Genomic DNA, 13,432 nt, shown 5'->3' on the forward strand with positions numbered 1-13,432 from the left:
GAAAGTTTTTATTAATGACTTGGATGAGGGGATTGAAGGATGGGTCAGCAAGTTTGCAGATGACACAAAGGTTGGAGGTGTCATTGACAGTATAGAGGACTGTTGTAGGCTGCAGCGGAACATTGACAGGATGCAGAGATGGGCTGAGAGGTGACAGATGGAGTTCATCCTGGATAAATGAGAGGTGATGCATTTTGGAAGGTTGAATTTGAAAGCTGAATGCAGGATTAAGGATAGGATTCTTGGCAGTGTGGAGGAACAGAGGGATCTTGGTGTGCAGGTACATAGATCCCTTAAAATGGCCACCCAAGTGAACAGGGTTGTTAAGAAAGCATATGGTGTTTTAGCTTTTGTTAACAGGGGGATTGAGCTTAAGAGTCATGAGATCTTGTTGTAGGTCTATAAAACTTTGGTTAGACCGCACTTGGAATACTGCGTCCAGTTCTGGTCGCCCTATTATAGGAAAGATGTGGATGCTTTGGAGAGGGTTCAGAGGAGGTTTACCAGGATGCTGCCTGGACTGGAGGGCTTATCTTATGAAGAGAGGTTGACTGCGCTCAGACTTTTTTCATTGGAGAAAAGAAGGAGGAGAGGGGACCTAATTGAGGTATACAAGATAATGAGAGGCATAGATAGAGTTGATAGCCAGAGACTATTTCCCAGGGCAGAAATGGCTACCACGAGGGGTAATAGTTTTAAGCTGGTTGGAGGAAAGTATGAGGGGATGTCAGAGGTGGGTTCTTTACACAGAGTTGTGAGAGCATGGAATGCGTTGCCAGCAGCAGTTGTGGAAGCAAGGTCATTGGGGACATTTAAGAGACTGCTGGACATGCATATGGTCACAGAAATTTGAGGGTGCATACATGAGGATCAGTGGTCGGCACAACATCGTGGGTTGTAGGGCCTGTTCTGTGCTGTACTGTTCTATGTTCTATGTTCTAATCAATCTAAGCATCATGACATAGACAGAGAACACAGGGGCTAACATCTTCAACATATTGTCTAGCTAATGCCCATTGTTACAGCTAACCTGAGAATGCAACTTTTAAAAAAAGGTTTTGTGACCTTCGCATGAAAGAAATGAAACTATCATGGTATTTGAACAGATGAATGACTCAACAGACAATCAAGGTATTTTTCAATGTATAATTTCAGTTACATCACACTGTAAATTTTTGCTATAAATTCTGTGCCTTAGAATTGTGTCCTCCACTATCACCTGATGAAGGAGCGGCACTCCGAAAGCTAGTGTGCTTCCAATTAAACCTGTTGAACTAGAACCTGGTGTTGTGTGATTTTTAACTTTGTACACCCCAGTCCAACACCGGCATCTCCAAATCATAACATTCAGAACAGTTTGGAGAATGTGATGCATTCAGTGGATTCTTGCAATATCTGCCTATGCCATCTTGAGTACCTCATGTTCACCTATTCTCTCATTGTCTGCATATGCGTATGCTGTAACCATGTCTACAAGCATAATTTTTTTTTTATTTCAAAAATATACTTTATTCATATATAATTTAATCTATGCAATTGGACATGTCATCATTCTGTAAACATTCCATTTCTTTGCGTATCGAAACAATACATTCGTATTCACAGGTTGGTGCGATTACATTGAGCTGAGGCGCCAGCGGAGCCCAAATGACTGCGTGTGCCCCCTGTTCTTCTTAGGCAGGCAGATGTTAGACGGTGGTCTTTCCCCACCGCGCCTTGGCGGCAGCTGCCCCAAGCTTCAGCGCGTCCCTCAACATGTCCCCCATGGTAGACTACTGCAAAAAATACGGAGGTATGGCATTGAGGGTGAGTTGGAGGTTTGGATTAGGAGTTGGCTGGATGGAAGAAGACAGAGGGTAGTAGTTGATGGCAAAGGTTCATCTTGGAGTGCCGTCACTAGCGGTGTTCCGCAAGGATCTGTTTTGGGACCATTGTTGTTTGTCATTTTTATAAATGACCTGGAGGAGGGGTTAGAAGGTTGGGTGAGTAAGTTTGCGGATGATACGAAAGTCGGAGGAGTTGTAGACAGTGAGGAAGGATGTGGCAGGTTACAGCGGGATATAGATAAGCTGCAGAACTGGGCAGAAAGGTGGCAAATGGAGTTCAATGTAGCTAAGTGTGAGGTGATTCACTTTGGTAAGGGTAATAAAAAGATGGGGTACTGGGCTAACGGTCGGATACTTGGTAGTGTGGATGAGCAGAGGGATCTTGATGTCCATGTATACAAATCTTTGAAAGTTGCCACCCAGGTAAATAGTGCGGTGAAGAAGGCATATGGCGTACTGGCTTTTTTTGGTAGAGGAATTGAGTTCCGGAGTACTGAGGTCATGTTGCAGTTGTATAAGACTCTGGTGCGGCCACATCTGGAGTATTGTGTGCAGTTTTGGTCGCCATACTATAGGAAGGATGTGGAGGCACTGGAATGGGGGCAGAGGAGGTTTACCAGGATGTTGCCTGGTATGGTAGAAAGATCGTATGAGGAAAGGCTGAGGCACTTGGGGTTGTTTTCATTGGAGAAAAGAAGGTTTAGAGGTGACTTGATAGAGGTGTATAAGATGATTAGGGGTTTAGATAGGGTCGACAGTGAGAATCTTTTTCCACGTATGGAGTCAGCTATTACAAGGGGGCATAGCTTTAAATTAAGGGGGGTTAGGTATAGGACAGATGTTAAGGGTAGGTTCTTTACTCAGCGAGTCGTGAGTTCATGGAATGCCCTGCCAGTAGCAGTGGTGGACTCTCCCTCTTTATGGGCATTTAAGCGGGCATTGGATAGGCATATGGAGGATAGTGGGCTAGTGTAGGTTAGGTGGGCTTGGATCGGCGCAGCATCGAGGGCCGAAGGGCCTGTACTGCGCTGTATTCTTCTATGTTCTATGTAGTCTTGGACCTTGGAATGTGCCAGTGTGCAACACTCAGTCGGGGTCAACTCCTTCAGCTGGAAGATCAACAGGTTTCGGACCACCCAGAGAGCGTCCTTCACCGAGTTGATGATCCTCCAGGCACAGTTGATGTTCGTCTCGGTGTGCGTCCCGGAGAACAGGCCGTAGAGCACGGAGTCCCGCGTCATGGCGCTGCTCAGGACAAACCTCGACAAACACCACTGCATTCCTCTCCAGACTTCCTCTGCATAGGCACATTCCAGAAGGAGGTGTGTGACAGTCTCGTCCCCCCCGCAGCCGCTTCGAGGGCAGCGTGTGGTGCGGCAGAGAGTCCGGGCGTGCATAAAGGATCTCACAGGCAGAGCCCTTCTCACCACCAGCCAAGCCATGTCTTGGTGCTTGTTGGAAAGTTCTGGCGATGAGGCATTCTGCCAAATGGCTTTGACAGTCTGCTCAGGGAACCGCTCGACAGGATCTGCCCCCTCCTTTTCCCGAAGGGTCTCAAGGACACTATGTGCTGACCACTTCCTGATGGACTTGTGGTCAAAGGTGTTTTTCTTGATAAATTTCTCCACGAAGGACAGGTGGTACGGAACGGTCCAACTACTCTGAGCGTTCCGCGGCAGCGAGGCCAGGCCCATCCTTCGCAACACTGGGGACAGGTAGAACCTCAGTACGTAGTGACACTTGGTGTTTGCACAGCTTGATGCAGCCACACACAAAGGTGGCCATCAGGGTGAGGGTTGCATTGGGTGTGTTTTTTCCCCCATTGCACTGGTCTTTGTACATTACATCTCTTCGGACCCGGTCCATCTTTGATCTCCACACGAAGTGGAAGATGGCCCGGGTGACTGCGGCGGCACAGGTTCTGGGGATAGGCCAGACCTGTGCCACGTATAACAATACCTCACACCTGATGACCAGGTTTTTACCCGCGATGGAGAGCGACTGTTACTCCCATCTGCCCAGTTTCTGTCTCACCTTCCTGATCTGCTCCTCCCAGGTCTTGGCGCACGCCCCAGCCCCCCCGAACCAAATACCCAGCACCTTCAGGTGGTCAGTCCTGACGGTGAAGGGGATAGAGGATTGGTCGGCCCAGTTCCCGAAGAGCATGGCTTCGTTCTTGCCTCGGTTTACCTTGGCCCCCGAGGCCCGTTCGAACTGGTCACAGATGCACATGAGTCTGTGCACGGACAGCGGATCCGAGCAGAAAACGGCAACGTCATCCATGTACAGGGAGGCCTTAACCTGCAGAACCCCGCTGCCAGGAATAGTCACCCCTCTCAGGCTCGCATCCTTCCTGATGGACTCGGCAAATGGCTCTATGCAACACACAAACAAGGCAGGAGAGAGAGGGCAGCCCTGCCTGACTCCAATTCCCACCCATTGATTGAGACTGCACTGACAATGTTGGTGTAGAGCAGTCTGATCCAATTAGCGATTCCCTCCCCGAAGCCCATTTTGGAGAGGACATCCCTCATATATGTATGCGATATCCTGTCAAAGGCTTTCTCCTGGTCCAGGCTGATGAGGCAGGTGTCCACCCCCCTGTCCTGCACGTAGGCGATCGTATCTCTGAGGAGTGCGAGACTCTCAGCGATCTTCCTGCCCGGTACAGCACAGGTTTGGTCAGGGTGGATCACCGATCCCAGAGCAGACCTGACCCGGTTGACGATGACCTTTGACAAGATTTTGTAGTCTGTGTTTAACAGTGAGATCGGTCCAATTTCTAATTTCTTCCCTCTCCCCCTTCTGCTTGTAGATGAGGGTGATGATGCCTTTCCTCATGGATTCACTCATGGTACCTGCCCGAAGCATACTGACATACACCTCCAGCAGGTCCCGACCAATCAAGTCCCAAAGAGTGGAATAGAGCTCGACCGGTAAGCCGTCGCTTCCGGGAGTTTTATTCTTTTCGAAGGACTCGAGGGCCTTGGTCAGCTCATCCAGAGATAGCGGCTGGTCCAGCCTCTCTCGTGTTCCGTCGTCTAGGATCTCCGTGATAGAGGACAGGAACGACTTGGAGGCCGCGCTGTCGGTTGGCTTCGAGTCATACAAACTGGCATAGAAGGATTTGCTGATCCTCATGATGTCAGCCTGAGATGACGTTACCGAGCCATCTTCTTCCTTCAGGCTGCTGAGCCCAGAGCTCTCTTTGTGCACCTTCTGGAAGAAGAAACGTGAGCACGTCTCGTCCTGCTCCACCGAGCGGACCCTGGACCGGAAGATTATCTTGGAGGCTTCCGAGGCAAAGAGCGAGGCTTGCTGGCCCTTCACCTCCTTGAGGTCCTCCGTGACATCGACCCCCAACGTCTGCAGCAGCAGCAGGTTCTGCATACTTTCCTGGAGCTGGGACAGTTTTCTCCGCCTCTCTCTCTTGCCTCCTGAACACCTTTGAGGATGAAGAACCTCTTGATGTTCCCTTTTACTGTTTCCCACCAGTCCGCTGGAGACTCAAAGAGGGGCTTCATGGTTCTCCAACCTGCGTAATCCCTCTTGAGCTCCTCGATGTTTCCCGGGGTCAACAGCTTGGTGTTCAGTTTCCACGTTCCCTTACCAGCCCGCTGCTCGTCCTGTAGGTGACAGTCGGCCAGCAGGAGGCAGTGGTCAGAGAAGAACAGTGCCTTGACGTCGGTGAATCTGACCGAGAGCGTTCGGGACACAAACAGGTAATCTATCCTTGAGCGGATAGACCCGTCTGCCCGTGACCATGTATATCTACGCTGCGCTCCGTCTGCAGGGGTCCTGAAGATGTCGTGCAGCTTGGCGTCTTTGACCGTGTCCATCAGGGCTCTGGACGTGGCGTCCAGTTTACTGTCCCCCCCGCCGGATCGTCCGTCTGCATCGATGATACAGTTGAAGTCTCCGGCCAGAATGACCGGCCTGGACGTAGCCAGCAACAGTGGAAGCTGTTGCAGGATGGCCAACCGTTCACTCTTACCCGCTGGGGCGTACACGTTGATTAGTCTCACGGGAGCGTTTCTGTATGTAACATCAGCGACGAGGAGGCGCCCGCCCACCACCACCTCAACCTCGGAGATGGTGAAGTTGCCTCCCCGTAACAGAATACCCAGGCCCGAGGAGCGGTTATCGTTACCCCCCGACCACACTGACGGCCCATGGGCCCACAAGCTCGACCATCTCCTGTAACTGCTGAGGTGTGGTATCCCACACTCCTGCAGAAACAGGACTTCTGCTTTCACGTTGGCCAGGAAGGCCAGTGTTGAAACACATCGCGCAGCAGATTTTATGCTGCGCACATTGATAGTTGCAATTTTAAACCCCATTTTGTTAACAGGTTGTAAGGTTACCCATGTTCGATTGTCACTGGTCCTGCCCCTCTGGGGTAGCTGTCTGCATCCCCACGCAGCACGCAAACTGCTGGACCCTCACAGGGCTGATTTAGCTGTCCAGTTCCTCACTCGGCCCATTTGCCCGCTTCGGTGTCATCGGGCCGAGACCAGGGTCCACGCTGTCTGTTTCTATATCTGACAGCGGGGCTGTCAGAGGGTGGCTGCTCCCAGTGACCTGGAGCTGTGTGGCGGCGGGGCCCTCCTGGCTTTCACCTGGTAGGGGGTGGTGGTTTCCCATTTCCTCAGGAGGTTTGTCCCTTGGTTGGCAGTTGCTGCTCTCCTTTCTCCTCGCAGCGCTCTGCCTCTTCTTTTGGTGACGACCCTCCTTACGTCCGTCCTCACCCTCCGAAGAGCTGTCCGTGTCTTCCACCTGCAGCTGCCTTTTCCCCTTTTTTTGGGAGGTCTTGGTGACCGGGTGGGTTTTCCTCTTCCTGTTTTTCACCACGGTCCATTCCTCTGCCTCCTTCTTTCCCTTCTCCGCCTCCTCCTCCTGTCCTGTCGGAGCTTCGCTCGGCAGCTGTACCTCTCCGGTAACTGTCATCTGCTCTGCTCCGGCCTGTCCTTCCTGTCGCATGCCCCCTGACACCATTCCCTTGCCGGTTTGCGGTGCCTTGTCTACAAGCATAAAATGCTGCATTATCACAGCTGCAGTGATGCCAACTGCTGTTCAGGTTTTGAAATCCAAAGCTCGAGCATTTGCAACTGTGATGCTTTCTAGTTAGTGTTACCAGGGTAAGTGCCCTTGAGTTCCCACATAGCATAAAATGTGAGCTCGAGAAGTTGGGACTTTCCTACTATTTTACCTGTTAGATTTAAAAAAAAAACCTTTGTGCTACTAATAAATCTTAATATTTTTTAAAAAGAAAGACTCATCAGCTGTTCACTGTCTTTATTTTGACAGCACTTAGATATAGGATAAGTGGGGGAATACTTAACCCTGCATTGCAGTTAATGTAAGAAGGTATAGTAGTCCCACCCATACCTGTGGGGGATGCGTTCCAGGACCTACCGCAGAAGCCTGAAACCACGGATAGGAGCCAAGCCATTCATTTCAATGGGAAACGTACCTTCCTGACAGCCTCCTGATTCCCTATAATATGTTCGGTGCGCGGTAATCTGCGGGTAACTTTAGCTGCGAAAAATGATCCCGCAGGTACAGTGATTGCCTTGTAGCTTTGTTCTGTAAGAAGTGTGGCAAAGATTAAGCATACTGGTGTGTGATTTATCTTCTTTCTTTTAGGCATGTTATATATTGGGTCATTTAGGTAAAGTGGCAAACTTCTTTTAATGTTCAGTATCCCCTTAACAGCTATTATGTTTGCAAGCTGTTGGGGCTATATTGTCCAATTCAAATTTAAGCATCTTGGGGGCTTGTTTAAAAATGATCATAAAACATTACAATTAGAACAAGTTTATCTTTGTATCTACCAAGCTATGTATGAAAATAGAATCAGAGTGGGAATTTTTTCAGGAGCTATTTAACTTTCTCCCATGAGGCATTCTGAACTTATCTTAGTCATAAACTTTTACAGCGGTGGTGGTCTCTTGCGAGATAGGTTTAATATTAGACTGAGATGGAAATGTGTTGCTGGAAAAGCGCAGCAGGTCAGGCAGCATCTAGGGAACAGGAGAATCGACGTTTCGGGCATTAGCCCTTCTTCAGGAATGAGGGAAGTTGGTCCAGCAGGCTAAGATAAAAGATAGGGAGGAGGGACTTGGGGGAGGGGCGTCGGAAATGTGATAGGTGGAAAGAGGTCAAGGTGAGGGTGATAGGTCAGACTGGGGTGGGGGCGGAGAGGTCGGGAAGAAGATTGCAGGTTAGGAAGGCGGTGCTGAATTTGATGGATTTGACTGAGACAGGCTGGGGGGAGGGGAAATGAGGAAACTGGTGAAATCCGAGTTCATCCCTTGTGGTTGGAGGGTTCCTAGCCGGAAGATGAGGCATTCTTCCTCCAACCGTCGTTTCGCTGTGGTCTGACGATGGAGGAGTCCAAAGACCTGCATATCCTTGGTGGAGTGGGAGGGGGAATTGAAATGTTGAGCTACAGGGTGGTTGGGTTGGTTGGTCCGGGTGTCCCAGAGGTGTTCTCTGAAACGCTCCGCAAGTAGGCGGCCTGTCTCCCCAATATAGAGGAGGCCGCATCGGGTGCAAAGGATGCAATAGATGATATGTGTGGAGGTACAGGTGAATCTGTGGCGGATATGGAAGTTTCCTTTGGGACCTTGGAGGGAGATGAGGGGGGAGGTGTGGGCGCAAGTCTTGCACCTCCTGCGGTTGCAGGGGAAGGTGCCGGGAGTGGAGGTTGGGTTGGTGGGGGGTGTGGATCTGACGAGGGAGTCACGGAGGGAGTGGTCTTTACGGAATGCTGATAGGGGAGGGGAGGGAAATATATCCTTGGTGGTGGGGTCCGTTTGGAGGTGGCGGAAATGATGGCGGATGATGCACTGTACATGGAGGTTAGTGGGGTGGTAGGTGAGGACCAGTGGGGTTCTGTCCTGGTGGCGGTTGGAGGGGCGGGGTTCAAGGGCGGAGGATCGGGAAGTGGAAGAGATGCGGTGGAGGGCATCGTCGACCACGTCGGGGGGGAAATTGCGGTCCTTGAAGAAGGAGGCCATCTGGGATGTGCGTTTTTGGAACTGGTCCTCCTGGGAGCAGATGCGGTGGAGTCGAAGGAATTGGGAGAATGGGATGGCGTTTTTACAGGGGGCAGGATGGGAGGAGGTGTAGTCCAGGTAGCTGTGGGAGTCGGTTGGTTTGTAGTAGATGTCAGTGTTGATTCGGTCGCCTGAGATAGAAATAGAAAGGTCGAGGAAGGGGAGGGAGGAATCTGAGACTGTCCAGGTGAATTTGAGGTCGGGGTGGAAGGTGTTGGTGAAGTGGATGAACTGTTCAACCTCCTCGTGGGAGCACGAGGCGGCGCCGATACAGTCATCGATGTCGCGGAGGAAAAGGTGGGGGGTGGGGCCAGTGTAGTTGCGGAAGATGGATTGTTCCACATATCCTACGAAGAGGCAGGCATAGCTGGGGCCCATGCGGGTGCCCATGGCTACTCCTTTCGTTTGGAGGAAGTGGGAGGATTGGAAAGAGAAGTTGTTCAGGGTGAGGACCAGTTCAGTCAGTCGAAGGAGGGTGTCTGTGGAAGGGTACTGGTCGGTACGGCGTGAAAGAAAGAAGCGGAGGGCTTTGAGTACTTCCTGATGGGGGATGGAGGTGTACAGGGACTGGATGTCCATGGTGAAAATAAGGCGTTGGGGACCGGGGAAGCGAAAATCATGGAGCAGGTGGAGGGCATGGGTGGTGTCCCGAACGTAGGTGGGGAGTTCTTGGACTAAGGGGGACAGGACGGTGTCAAGGTATGCGGAGATGAGTTCGGTGGGGCAGGAGCAGGCGGAGACAATGGGTCGGCCGGGCAGTCAGGTTTGTGGATTTTGGGCAGGAGGTAGAAGCGGGAGGTGCAGGGTTGTGGGACTATGAGGTTGGAGGCGGTGGATGGGAGATCCCCCGAGGTGATGAGGTTATGGACGGTCTGGGAGATGATGGTTTGGTGGTGGGGGGTGGGGTCATGGTCAAGGGGGCAGTAGGAGGAGGTATCTGCGAGCTGGCGTTTGGCCTCAGCGGTGTAGAGGTCTGTGCGCCAAACTACTACCGCGCCTCCCTTGTCTGCTGGTTTGATAGTGAGGTTGGGGTTGCAACGGAGTGAGTGGAGGGCTGCGCGTTCCGAGGGTGAGAGGTTGGAGTGGGTGAGAGGGGTCGGGGAGTTCAGGTGGCGGTTAATATTGCGGCGGCAGTTGGCTATGCAGAGGTCGAGGGCAGGTAGGAGGCCAGCACGGGGTGTCCAGGTGGATGGGGTGTGTTGGAGGCGGGAGAAGGGGTCGTCAGAGGGTGGGCGGGAGTCTTGGTTAATCCAGGTGGATAGGGTGTGTTGGAGGCTCCAGGTGGATGGGGTGTGTTGGAGGCTCACCCACTCCAACCTCTCACCCTCGGACTCACCCACTCCAACCTCTCACCCTCGGACTCACCCACTCCAACCTCTCACCCTCGGACTCACCCACTCTAACCTCTCACCCTCGGAACGCGCAGCCCTCCACTCACTCCGTTGCAACCCCAACCTCACTATCAAACTAGCAGACAAGGGAGGCGCGGTAGTAGTTTGGCGCACAGACCTCTACACCGCTGAGGCCAAACGCCAGCTCGCAGATACCTCCTCCTACTGCCCCCTTGACCATGACCCCACCCCCCACCACCAAACCATCATCTCCCAGACCGTCCATAACCTTATCACCTCGGGGGATCTCCCATCCACCGCCTCCAACCTCATAGTCCCACAACCCCGCACCTCCGGCTTCTACCTCCTGCCCAAAATCCACAAACCTGACTGCCCCGGCCGACCCATTGTCTCCGCCTGCTCCTGCCCCACCGAACTCATCTCCGCATACCTTGACACCGTCCTGTCCCCCTTAGTCCAAGAACTCCCCACCTACGTTCGGGACACCATCCATGCCCTCCACCTGCTCCATGATTTTCGCTTCCCCGGTCCCCAACGCCTTATTTTCACCATGGACATCCAGTCCCTGTACACCTCCATCCCCCATCAGGAAGGACTCAAAGCCCTCCGCTTCTTTCTTTCCCGCCGTACCGACCAGTACCCTTCCACAGACACCCTCCTTCGACTGACTGAACTGGTCCTCACCCTGAACAACTTCTCTTTCCAATCCTCCCACTTCCTCCAAACGAAAGGAGTAGCCATGGGCACCCGCATGGGCCCCAGCTATGCCTGCCTCTTCGTAGGATATGTGGAACAATCCATCTTCCGCAACTACACTGGCCCCACCCCCCACCTTTTCCTCCGCGACATCGATGATTGTATCGGCGCCGCCTCGTGCTCCCACGAGGAGGTTGAACAGTTCATCCACTTCACCAACACCTTCCACCCCGACCTCAAATTCACCTGGACAGTCTCAGATTCCTCCCTCCCCTTCCTCGACCTTTCTATTTCTATCTCAGGCGACCGAATCAACACGGACATCTACTACAAACCAACCGACTCCCACAGCTACCTGGACTACACCTCCTCCCATCCTGCCCCCTGTAAAAACGCCATCCCATTCTCCCAATTCCTTCGACTCCGCCGCATCTGCTCCCAGGAGGACCAGTTCCAAAAACGCACATCCCAGATGGCCTTCTTCTTCAAGGACCGCAATTTCCCCCCCGACGTGGTCGACGATGCCCTCCACCGTATCTCTTCCACTTCCCGATCCTCCGCCCTTGAACCCCGCCCCTCCAACCGCCACCAGGACAGAACCCCACTGGTCCTCACCTACCACCCCACTAACCTCCATGTACAGCGCATCATCCGCCGCCATTTCCGCCACCTCCAAACGGACCCCACCACCAAGGATATATTTCCCTCCCCTCCCCTATCAGCATTCTGTAAAGACCACTCCCTCCGTGACTCCCTCGTCAGATCCACACCCCCCACCAACCCAACCTCCACTCCCGGCACCTTCCCCTGCAACCGCAGGAGATGCAAGACTTGCGCCCACACCTCCCCCCTCACCGCCCTCCAAGGCCCCAAAGGAAACTTCCATATCCGCCACAGATTCACCTGTACCTCCACACATATCATCTATTGCATCCTTTGCACCCGATGTGGCCTCCTCTATATTGGGGAGACAGGCCGCCTACTTGCGGAGCGTTTCAGAGAACACCTCTGGGACACCCCGACCAACCAACCCAACCACCCTGTAGCTCAACATTTCAATTCCCCCTCCCACTCCACCAAGGATATGCAGGTCTTTGGACTCCTCCATCGTCAGACCACAGCGAAACGACGGTTGGAGGAAGAACGCCTCATCTTCCGGCTAGGAACCCTCCAACCACAAGGGATGAACTCGGATTTCACCAGTTTCCTCATTTCCCCTCCCCCCAGCCTGTCTCAGTCAAATCCATCAAATTCAGCACCGCCTTCCTAACCTGCAATCTTCTTCCCGACCTCTCCGTCCCCACCCCAGTCTGACCTATCACCCTCACCTTGACCTCTTTCCACCTATCACATTTCCGACGCCCCTCCCCCAAGTCCCTCCTCCCTATCTTTTATCTTAGCCTGCTGGACCAACTTCCCTCATTCCTGAAGAAGGGCTAATGCCCGAAACGTCGATTCTCCTGTTCCCTAGATGCTGCCTGACCTGCTGCACTTTTCCAGCAACACATTTCCATCTCTGATCTCCAGCATCTGCAGACCTCACTTTCTCCTTCATGTTAGACTGAAGCTTGAGAGCTTGCTTTAAACCTGCTCACTTGACATGGGACAACAGGCAAGGTGGCAGTTCCAGATATGACCTCAGCTGCTTTTAAACATCCCTGCAATAAATGTTTGAAATTGCCATTCATTTGCAGGTTACTTTGCAGGTACTGTGTAACTGCTGTGTTTTGTTGTCTGTTGCAGGTTATGGGGCAATGGCAGAGATATCAACAATCGTGGAAAAGGTAAAAGAGTGTTTGGAACAGTCTCCATAGCTGCTGATGATGGGAGAAGCAGAGCCAACTTTCAAACATCCACAATCTTTCACTTCATTTTATTTAGAACTTTGTTCTGAATGTAAACCACTTCAACATTGGGATTATAAATAACAAACTGATTCCAATCAAATTATGCAAGCCTTGTTATTACTCAAACTAAAGTGATGTTGTAAATTGTTTTGCTGCTGCTGGGAAACCGTCTGCACTGTCTCAAAAATTCACCAGAAATCTGTTAGCTTCTGTGAATGCTCCTCCCTGACGTGAGATGTTGCCACAGGTGCCTGCCCATGTTTTGACTTCACCTGTAAAAGAAGCATACTTCAGACTGACACCATGTAGCAGTGAACATCATAACTGCTGCACCCTTGAATTGTTGGACAATTTGGGCATATGTGACGCCAGGTTTATGCCAGTAGAAGAAGGCATCAGCAGTTTAATACAATGGATTAATGCATTCAGTCTTATTTATAGAATGACACTTTTTTATAAGTATTATTTACAGAGGAATCTTGATTATCCGAATATCGAAGGGGATCTCGAGGCCCCGATAGAAACATTATGTCAAAGAGCTGTTGTAACCCTGATCTCGTCTTTTGTTTACAGGTACAATGATTAAAAACGAACTTGACTCACTGAAATGCTGCCAAGAACAGTCCTGGACAGTCCAGGCACTGTCTCCA

The 13,432-nt window shown here is 51.8% G+C and overlaps 1 protein-coding gene across 2 annotated transcripts in view; it reads left to right on the forward strand.

Annotated features, from left to right (window-relative positions):
- Nucleotides 1-12,882, forward strand: part of ppcdc (phosphopantothenoylcysteine decarboxylase) — a 90,065-nt gene extending 77,183 nt beyond the window's left edge. For both annotated transcript variants that reach the window (XM_043680630.2, XM_087982040.1), the window contains exon 5: nucleotides 12,679-12,882. In XM_043680630.2, the coding sequence (XP_043536565.1) occupies nucleotides 12,679-12,749 (71 nt within the window). In that variant the 3' untranslated portion in view covers nucleotides 12,750-12,882. The remainder of the gene's footprint in view (nucleotides 1-12,678) is intronic.
- The last annotated feature ends 550 nt before the right edge of the window (nucleotides 12,883-13,432 follow it).

This window comes from Chiloscyllium plagiosum, unplaced genomic scaffold, assembly GCF_037043375.1.
Source record: "Chiloscyllium plagiosum isolate Xiang-an unplaced genomic scaffold, Cpla_swu_hap1 HiC_scaffold_42, whole genome shotgun sequence".
In the NCBI taxonomy this organism is placed as follows: domain Eukaryota; kingdom Metazoa; phylum Chordata; class Chondrichthyes; order Orectolobiformes; family Hemiscylliidae; genus Chiloscyllium; species Chiloscyllium plagiosum.